Genomic DNA, 9,897 nt, shown 5'->3' with positions numbered 1-9,897 from the left:
AGCCAGTAGGGCTTAACACACAAGAGACTCTTTTACCTCCTGATACATGCTCCCTGGAGAAGATTTTTTTTTTTTTTTTAATTTTTTAACTAGAAAGACAGATCAATAGAATGAGTTAATTAAAAAGTTAAAAGGCCAGGCGCAGTGGCTCACGCCTGTAATCCCAGCACTTTGGGAGGCCGAGTGGGTGGATCACGAAATCCAGAGATGGAGACCATCCTCGCTAACATGCTGAAACCCCGTCTCTACTAAAAATACAAAAAAAAAATTAGCCAGGCGCCTGTAGTCCCAGTGACTCGGGAGGCTGAGGCAAGAGAATGGCGTGAACCCGGGAGGCGGGGCTTGCAGTGAGCAAGACTGCACCACTGCACTGTGGCCTGGGCGACGGAGCAAGACTCCGTCTCAAAAATAATAATAAGTTAAAAGATAGAGATTTTAAATAAAGAAGGAAAAGTCATGAGTTTTAAAAGGTTAGTCCTGAGGTCAAGGAAGCAAGTTAGATAGAGTCAGTTATTGCAGCCTCCCCCAGGCTGAAGCACATTTAGAAACGGAAGCCAAAAGTATGGTGGAAGGAATCCATGAGCAAGAGGAGTCAAAGAGTTTGTGATAGTCTACTCTGAAAGACATTAGGCCACAATGAACATATAACCTCTCGGGTAAATATCCCCAGATCCTTGTCCTAAGAAAGGGAAAATGAAATGGTCTCCCACCCTTCTGTGAAAACCCATTAAACCTTCTTGCCTTCCTGAGGAGGTCATTTTCTGCATAGTGCACTTTTTTGTCTTCTCCTTGATCAAAGGGACACTTAAGTCCCCTTTTGAGGCTTCTAATGTGGCAAGCCTATTCAGTCTCCAAGGTTGATGTTCTTCCTAGACTTTCACTTGATCCTTGCCCCAAATATAATGTACCTTTCCCCTACCCATGTTGTGACTCAGTACCAAAGCCTCCAGGGCCACTACTCCGGGGTTAGCATCTCTCTCTCCCTTTCCTTCCAGGAGTCTTTCCAAGATCTGGGGTAACATTGATGCTTCTCTGGGAATCAGACCTCCTTACCCTTCCTCTTGCATAGGCTTAAACGTGATATTGCATCTTTCTTTTAGAGAAAAAGTCTATATTTTCTTGTTATTTATTATCATTAAAGGCAATCCAGGCTTACCCAAGAACTAGGCAGGTTGTTGGACTGGATCTACCCAGGAGTCCAGAGATTCCCAAGTGAGTCAGCAGATGCCTGAGGTAGTAGGGGCCTAAGAATAGCAACCTTCCCTACAGCCTCTGCATGACCCCTTCTGACCTGTCCCCACCATGGGTAGCTGTTGTAATCTGACTCACTGTGTCCCTCCAGACAGCTCTGATTTCTGATAAGAACCTTTCATGAAAGAAGAGCCTTGCTCACTTCTGCACTAGCTGCTCACACTATTGGTTCAAGGCTTAGAAAGTATAGTCCTTTGACCCCTAACCCTTGATCCTGGCCCCAGTGAACTAGTCCTACTGGGCATAGGAAGAAAAGCCTGTACTTAACATTTTTTACTGAAGGGAGAGCAGAGACAATCTACCCAATGATTTGCTATTGTTAATTAATACCCCAAATCCTTAAGTAGGAGTGACTGAAAGGCTTAAGGTTCTTTAACTCTTCCTATTCTCAAGTGAATCTAAAGTTTATTTTCCCTGTGTCCTCTAATCATGTTTCAGGCCCTCACCTGCCTGTCCACAGCCTGAATACAATTGGTCTGGGATGGGATTTGGAGAAAGCAGACACAATGCCTCATAGTTGATGAGTGGCAACTTGGAAGTTTCTGTAAAGGAGAACCTATGGATGGAATGTTGGCTGATACAGCAGCCAGGGAGTTTTCATCAGGCTGTTTTGTATAGTAAACACTCTATTTTTCCACTTAGATTGCATGTTTATTTATTTAGAAAGACTTTAGGGGAAGCCAATGGAGACTGGAGGGGAGTGGGGCAAGGCCCTCCCAAACCACTCCTTGGCAATTTCTGCCTAAGATGGCTTAACCCCCTCATTGGAGACTCTCACTTCTCACTTATTTCTCCTCCCATTATCACTCATTCAATCCTGGAAAAATCCCATCCCATGCTCATTTTTTCATTCATCCACCCACCCACCTGTCCATGCATCCATCCATCCATTCATGATGGCAGCTCCTTCTTAATGGAAAGCAAAAGCCCCTTGCCAGAGAGAACCTCTATATTTTTCATCCAGGCCTGCGGGGTCCTCCTCTTTGACTTCAAATCCCACGTGATACCCAAGGGTGCTGATGGTATCACTGCACTTCTCCACAGCCACCTTTCTTCTCTTGCCATTCTCTCCCACTCCTTTCTCCTCTACTGTTAAGTTCCTTTTTTCTCTCCTTTTCCTTTCTCCACTCTCTATGCTTCAGGCCTACCCAAGACAGCCACCATGGATATTTTGTAGTCATTCAAAACTAAAGAGGGCAGCTGAGCCCAATTCCAGAAGAGCTGATAGGTCCCAGCTCCCGGATCCTCCATGACCCCAGCTACCCGCTGTTTCCCTGGGGGAGAGCTAAGCTGGCCTTCTCCTTACTGGCCCCCAGGGTCTGGGCTAAGGCCACACTGGGGCCCCAAGGACATCAAGACTTCAGGCTGGGGCCGTGGGCTGTTTACAGCCCATCCTACAGGAGAAAAAAAATAAGCTCACAAAGCAGAAAAAGTTGTCTTTCCTCCTGTTGCTATTGGAAACATAACAACAGAACCAAGATGTAGTGGCTTAGCAAGAATAAAACAATGCTGTCAGCAACCAGGGCCCAGCTGATCTCCCCAGTGGTGACGCAGGTTCTGTGCACAGTGACAATGAGTGTAATCGAACCCAGAGCTTCGGGGTGCAGGAGGCAGGCCAAGCAACCCCAACGCCGCTCTCCTTTCCCATGTCACTCATGCCTCTGGCTGGGGGTGGCAGATGGGTCAGCACAGGCCCACAGAGGGTTCCTCTTCATGTCTTTACTTCCCTCCTAAAGAGGGATAATTCTGGAACCTGGGCACCTGGAATGACTGGGCAAGCATGCCTCTAACCTGGCCTCCATTCCTGAGCTCCAGTTATCCTGTTACCATCCAGGCCTCCAGAGCCCCATCTGTCCTGGAGTCACTGCCTTTAGGCTGGAGGGACCTTGGCAATTGTCTGGTCCTGGCCCTCTCAGGAGCAGAATCCTCACTTGGGATTAGACCCTTCACTGGGGCCAGATGCTCTAAGCACAGGGGCATCATGGGGGAGGAGCCATTCTGACTTCCAGGACACTCGATCAGGGACAACTTCTTCAGTCAACCCATATCATCTTGGGCCAGGATTGGTGCTGATTCATTCTGATTCCTGAAGACATGGTCTCTCTCCTCCTGAAGCTGAGTCTAGTGGGGAAGACAAAAATGGATCAAGTAATAAAAGTGGGAGGCTATTTACCAAAACAGAGTTCTCAGGAGGTCACAAGTCTGGGGAGAAGGTGGTCATGGAAGGCTTTTCTGAGGAGATGGCATTTAAATTAAAGGCAAGAGTGCATTTATCTCACTCACTTACTCACCCCCAGAGCCTAACACAGGGCTGGCACATGGTAGACACTCAGTTGTTTGATGAATGGATGAATGAATGAATGAATGAATGGGAAATTAACAAATATCTCTACCTTTCCTGATAGCCCTTGGTGACTTACAGGATTTGATGCTGGGTCTATTAATGTATCCATTTACAAAAACAAAACAAAACAAAAAAATTGGATGTCATGATTCCTCCTGAGGTCTATTCATGTTAGGAACATGCTATATGCTGCTCATTCAGTTTTAGAGGTGTTTATGCTGGCTCACACCGGGGGAAGACGATACCCCTGAGATCCCGCAGGGAGTCTTCTAGACTCCCCCCCTTCTGACACCCCGAGACCACACCATGGAGAACTCTGTAAATTAATTCATCAAAGTGAGGAAGGCAAGCCCCTTGACAGGTGATTGGATTTAGATCTGAAAACGGAGACAGGTTAATACTTCCTGTGCCCAGATGTCCTAACCATAGACCAAAGCTCCATGGGAAGCAAGGGGAGAATAGCACCATGGACCTACCTTCTTTTTCTCAGAAGAGGGTGAAGGGTTCTTGGAAATTCCCCTAAAGCATCCAAATGATCACATCCAGGGCTGTTTGCTGTCAGGTTTCTGGGCAGGATTATGGGGCAGGATTATGGGCAGACTGACCAGCTATTCCCTCCCCAAGGACTGCCTTAATTTCCAAGCCCTACTTCTCAGTCCCAGGGAAATTGGGCCCAGCTATAAAATACCCTGAAACTCTCCCAGACCTCAAAACATGCCCACAGTATTGTGTCACTCTTGGGGACCCTGTCCATAATGTTCAGTAACAAGCATCTTCTTTCCCTTCCCTCTCTAACACGCACCTTTCCAAGAAGAGAAATGACAGCTAGTGACATTGAGTATAGGTAAGGCCACCACGTATAGTTGCATAGGCTGTTCACTGCAAAAGGCCAACCTGCATAGAAGGCAGATGGGGGCTGAAATTCATCCTGCACTCGTCCTGCCAAGCTGTGCCCTGGCATGGCTGTATCCACAAAGAAGAAGGGGTGCCTTTTTCTAATTTGTACATAGGTGCCATATGGGCTAGTAGTGACCCTGGGTGGAGAGCCCAAAGAATTACATCTGGGGAGGAAAATAAGCCAATCATTCCCTTGCTACCACCTAAACATTCTAGCCAGGTGTTCCTCAAGTGATCAGATATACTAATAAGGCAGACTTCTTAGAAAATAATAGAATATAATGGATAAACCAGTAGGGCCAGTGGGGCTTTGTGTTTTATTTTTCTATGTCTTGAATTCACATGACAGTGAAAATCAAACAACTGAGATGTACTAGGGAAAGATCAAATGTCTTCTTTCTGTTAAACTACTTTTAAGGAGAATAAAGATTTGCAGTGAGTATAACCCCTCTGGGTTGGAAACACTAGGAGTCTGGAATGTAGCCCAAACACTGGGCTCTAGCTTTGCTTACCTTGAGCCTTTTGGTCAGGAAGGGGGCCCCTAAAAGATGAGGTGAAGTTGGCATTTTCTCAAGAGAACAACCTTCCCGTGGAGGTCAAGGCATCTCACCAGAGGATGATTAGCTCTTGGTGTCATCTGGATGGTGGCATAATGTGGATGTGTTGCTTGGAAAAGAATCTGATTTCAGCACGTTTGATGGGTGTAGAACCAAGGGCTATGGTCCGCTTTGCCAATCACTTTACATTGCAGGGATATTGGGCAAAAGCAACTCAAACTTAGGGGCAAGGGCAGTCACTCACTCTCAGAAATGCATCCCCAGCATGATATCCTTTGTTATCTGCCCATATGCCCAGTCTAAAGGGGGCTATGGTTCTGGGGAAGCTAAAAGGGAAGATGGGCAGGGAGTGAAGCCTGCCAATCACAGCTCTCTTAGCACTTCCGGCACCTCCATATGCCAGAGCAGGAAGTGGGTTCAAGGGATGAAACCCAAATGCTTCCTGAGAAGAGCAGTCTAGGCAGTCAGGGCTGTTGAAACTCAGCGCATGCGTGGGCAGTTCAGGAAAGTCAGACCAATGTCATATGACTCCTGCGCGATCCTCTCAGGAAACAGGGCCCTAGGCAATTTCATTCCTAAGTGAGACTTCCTCCTCTTCCCTCATCATCATTTTTTTTTTCTAAGCAAAAGTTACTTGGACTTTGCAGATAATTTCATACCCAGAGCCCTCCCATGCCTCGTGGGGAGTACATAGGATAGGAGCCGGTGGTTCTGGAGTGCCTGCAGGTGCCACATGTGGAGTTAATGGCTCACTTTGCCGGGAGGATCTTATGAAATCCTCAGACAACCCTGAGATGAAGCACCGTTACTGTTCTTATTTTTGCTGATGAGACACTAAAAGCTCAGAGAGTTTAAGTAGCTTGCCCAAGGTCACACAGCCAATAAATGGTGGAGCTGGGACCTGGACTAGATCATGTGGTTCTAGTGCCCACACTCATACCACCTTATAGCATGGGAGTTCCAGATCTTTCACAAAGTGGGAAGACTGGGATATAATGAGGAAGGAAGGCCACAGCTCCCCTACACCCATGGTCAGCCAAGCTCTGCCCATGTCATGAAATGTGCATGGGAGCAACAACTCCTCCAGGCATTTTACCTGAGAGCAGGGACTTTGTCTCCCTTGAACTTTTCTGCATACCCTGTGCCTCAAGCCAGACCTGATTCACAAAAGAATGTTTATTGGCAGAATGAAGGACCGCCTCCTGAGCTGCCCTCGTCCTGCCTTTCTCCTCTCTCTCTCCTAAGCTCTGACTAGACACTGGGCTCACCAGGCTTTCTATTTTTATTTTTATTTTTATGAAACAGGGTCTCACTCTGTTGCCCAGGCTGTAGTGCAGTGGTGCAAACATGGTTCACTGCAGCCTCGACCTCCCAGACCCAAGCCATCCTCCCTCCTCGGCCCCGTGAGCAGCTGGGCCCACAGAAGGCAGGGTTCCTGCACAGGCACCAGTTTCTACTCAAGCTGACCTATGTTCCCACTTCTGACCCTAGCATGGCTTAAACATCCATGTCCCTAGATGGGCAGTTAGGGGAGGTCTTGAACATGTGTCCTTCCTACAATAGGTTATCAGCTGCTCCTGGTATCTCTATGAATGGGTTCTGAGGGTTTTCTCCCACCCACACAGTTTTAGCTCTTCTTTGGGTTTCCAGGGCTGCCCCCAAGAAGCAAATCTAAGCAGGAGGTTAGCAACTACGTTCTTGGCCCTGGTCTCCTTCCCCTGAGTGGCCACAGTGTGGATGAGGTTCAGACTCCTCCATGGTGTGACTGGCTCCTGGGTGGGCCCAAATAGCGTGTTCATCAGTTATCAAATGTCAAAGATCAGAAGCCAAGCCACATAAATACCTCAAGATGCTGTTCCAGCATTCATCCCCTGTATTTATCCACTGGAACAGCTTGACAAATCTGTCAGTGCTAAGGAGGGTAGGAATCAAATCATATAGGTCCCTACCTTCAAGGTGTCCACCATCAGGCTGAGGAGGCTAATACACATGGCACAGTTAGTGAGCAGTGCAAGGTTTGTGTGGTGCAGTATGCCAGACACAGCTCAGAAAGCAGGGATGGTGTTGGTGGGATGCAGGGGCAAAAAATCCTGATAAATAAAGCCTTTCAAAGTGCTGAGATATCAGGAGGTCCTCTCCTATCTTCCACACCCCACCTAGCATTTCATTGCTTTTGAATTACCTACTGCTACACAACAGACACTCTAAAACTTAGTGTCTCGAAAGAATGCATCATTATCTCTCATATCTCTGTTGACTGGGCTCAGTTCACTCAGGATGTCTTGCAGTTGGAATGGCTAGGGCCAAAATCATCTGAAGATTCTACTGAGCTGGACATCCAAGGTCACCATCACTCACTCACATGGCTGGCAGTGATGCTGAATGTTAGCTGAGAGCTCAGCTGGGGCTCTTGACGGCAGCAACTATTTCTGGCCTCTCTCTGTGGCTTGGACTTCTCACAGGATGGTGGCTGATTTCTAGAGCAAGTGTTCCAGTATTGAAGGTTCTAAGAGATCCAGGCAGATATTGCAAAGCTTCTTACAACCAACCCTCAGAAGTTCTAGAATGTTGCTCCTACCATATTCTGTTGGTCAAGCAAATCACTATAGGTAGACCAGATTTAAGGGGTGAGAAGCAGCTCATGAATCTGAGGAGGGAAAGAACTAAAGGCTGCCATCTTGGAGACTGTCTATTACAGCTTCCTTTACATAAAGATAACATGCCTTTGTTGAACCGAGACAGAAAATGAACTCTCAACTGGGAAAGGAAAGAGAATTTGTCCCTGTGTCTAGAAGAAGGTACTTCTTCCAGTCCCACTCCAGCCTGTTTTCTTACCTCATACCCCAAGGTACATTCTTTGACTGTGCCCTAGGCCCAGAATTCTGGAGCCAGAATGTGGAAGAGAGTGGAAAAAACCACTTACATCATCCTAACTAACCAGCCCACATTTAAGAATGAGTTTGCTACGTGACTGTTGCCATGAAATTGTTTATCTGCTTTTGCTGCAGTGTGGCCTTTAAGGGACATAATCTGGTGCCAGTGATGTCCCAGCAGCAGTTGCCATGGAGGCCTGGAGGTCAAGGTTGGTAAGGGAGCTTCTTGCCAAGATGATGTCACATAAAAATCCCTTTGCTTTCTTATGACCACCAGGTAATTGAGCTATGAAGGAAAAAGAAAGCCACAAATTCCTCAGATGTGTGTCCACAGTCGGAGCAGGGTGGGCTACTGCAGAGTCCTAGCATACAAGTCATGAGACCTCCTTTAAGTCCTTGCACTCCCCTTGACTTGTCTGATGGGGGAGGTCCATGTAACCTCACTGGACATGCTCCAGGAGCCACGTTTGGAAGGCTGTGAAATCATCTGGTTGGGACTGCCTTTCTCACCCATCTGAATAATTCAAGCACAATAACTCACTTCTAAGCTTCCCCGAGCCTCTGTCTGCCAGTCCCCATTACCTATGGGGTGCAATCACTGTCAACATAAAGCAGAACGGGGGTACTTTGCACACGCCACCGCCTCCCAACTCGCTCCTACTCTACCTTACTTGAGAAACTTTATCTCCTTCCCCAATAACATAATGTATTTAAATAGCTACTAATTTCCTCTTCTTTCTTTCTTCTGCATAGAATTTCATTAATTATACATTTCTTGGTTCATGACACAATCTCATCTTTGTACCATGCACACTTCACTTGTATTTAGCTATTTAGCTTTTGGGTTTTTTTTTTTTTTTTTTTTTTTTTTTTTTTTTTAAATAAATAAACACCATCCAGTCAGCCCACAACCCAAAACAAAAGCCAGGTCCTTGACAACAACCAGAAAGTCTTCCAAATTCCAAGTGACAGTGAACACAAAAATGAAAGAGCCGGTCACCCAGCATAAACAAGCCGGAAGAAGCCCACGCCTATCAAAAGGTTCCATCTTCTTCTAGCATCCGAAGATGGCGTATTTTCCAAATGTCTTGATTTTTACGTGACCCAAGTGTCCTAGCCTTTCCAGTCATTGAAAATTTGGGTTCTCAAGTGGTGTATCATTTTATCTTGAGCCATGTGTCCTATAGAAACATGGAAGATGACTATTTGTTTTTTCAGTTAAACATGCAGCAGCCAGCAGACTAGCAGCCAGCTTCTGCTTCGGGCCGCCCCGGGGCGCGGGATGGGAAGGGGTTAACGTAGCGCCCCGCTTACCTGGGTAGAAGCCGGCCCGGAACCCGAGCTCGCAGGTCGCCGAGCGCATGCGCATTCGCCTGGCCCAGCACCGTGCTCGGGGGCCGGCGGCTCCCAGCTCCCGGGCCGCCTCGCTGCACAAAGGCCTGCTTTGTTCTCTCGGCTCTGTTTTAAATATCTGACGAATATTCCCCCCATCCCTGCGCCAAATCCCCGGCCTGACTGCAGGCGCGGCACAAGGGCGCATTGTGGGGCCAAGCGAGGGGCGAAGGGGGCTGGGGGCGGCCGGCGCAATGGGGACGCTCCGATTGCGCCAAGTTGACTCAGCCGTTTGGGTCACCTGGGCTGAGTCGCGGGCGTGGAAGCAGAGGATAGGGGGTGGGGAGGTGTTTCTTGTCTTCTTCCAGTCTCAGAAGTAAAAGTTGGAAAATGGGGACCCCAGCAGTGAACAGAACCGTTTCCAAGCCAGGCCTGTAAGAAGGAGCTGAGGTTTCAGCTGAGCCCCCACCCTTCCCGACCGCACAGCCTCGGGCATGAACCCGGGAAGCCAGACGCTTAGTTGCTTATCAGGCCATCGCTGTACATATTTAGAAAGTGCCTATCACTCAGACACTTTGAAAAGCGTGGCATTCCAGCGCAAACCAACCCGAACGAGGTGAAAGGGGGGAGTCCTTTCTTCCCG

The 9,897-nt window shown here is 47.7% G+C and overlaps 1 protein-coding gene across 2 annotated transcripts; it reads right to left on the bottom strand.

Moving 5' to 3' along the window:
• Positions 1-3,238: 3,238 nt before the first annotated feature.
• LOC104659624 lies at positions 3,239-9,667 on the bottom strand. Of its 2 annotated transcripts, none has more exons than XR_004057524.1 (2): positions 9,237-9,339; positions 3,239-3,372 (listed from the first exon to the last, which is right to left on the bottom strand). XR_004057524.1 is itself a non-coding variant. In XM_010359718.2 (2 exons), the coding sequence occupies exons 1-2, from the start codon at positions 9,460-9,462 to the stop codon at positions 8,066-8,068; spliced, it is 369 nt and encodes a 122-aa protein (XP_010358020.1). In that variant the 5' UTR covers positions 9,463-9,667; the 3' UTR covers positions 6,384-8,065. The 2 variants fall into 2 exon arrangements, 1 of the variants encoding a protein (XP_010358020.1); XM_010359718.2 differs by lacking the exon at positions 3,239-3,372 and adding an exon at positions 6,384-8,208 and having other exon boundaries at positions 9,237-9,667.
• Between the last annotated feature and the right edge of the window lie 230 nt (positions 9,668-9,897).

Source organism: Rhinopithecus roxellana, chromosome 5 (assembly GCF_007565055.1).
Source record: "Rhinopithecus roxellana isolate Shanxi Qingling chromosome 5, ASM756505v1, whole genome shotgun sequence".
Taxonomy (NCBI): Eukaryota; Metazoa; Chordata; class Mammalia; order Primates; family Cercopithecidae; genus Rhinopithecus; species Rhinopithecus roxellana.
This window is presented reverse-complemented; position numbering and strand designations above follow the sequence as displayed.

Bases quoted from the DNA above. Each gene is read 5' to 3' on its own strand.
- LOC104659624 (XM_010359718.2), bottom strand. From the start codon at position 9,462: ATGCGCCCTTGTGCCGCGCCTGCAGTCAGGCCGGGGATTTGGCGCAGG. The intron at 8,209-9,236 runs GTAAGCGGGGCG...TTTCCTTCATAG, and splicing joins CCGGGCCGGCTTCTACCCAG to CTCAATTACCTGGTGGTCAT.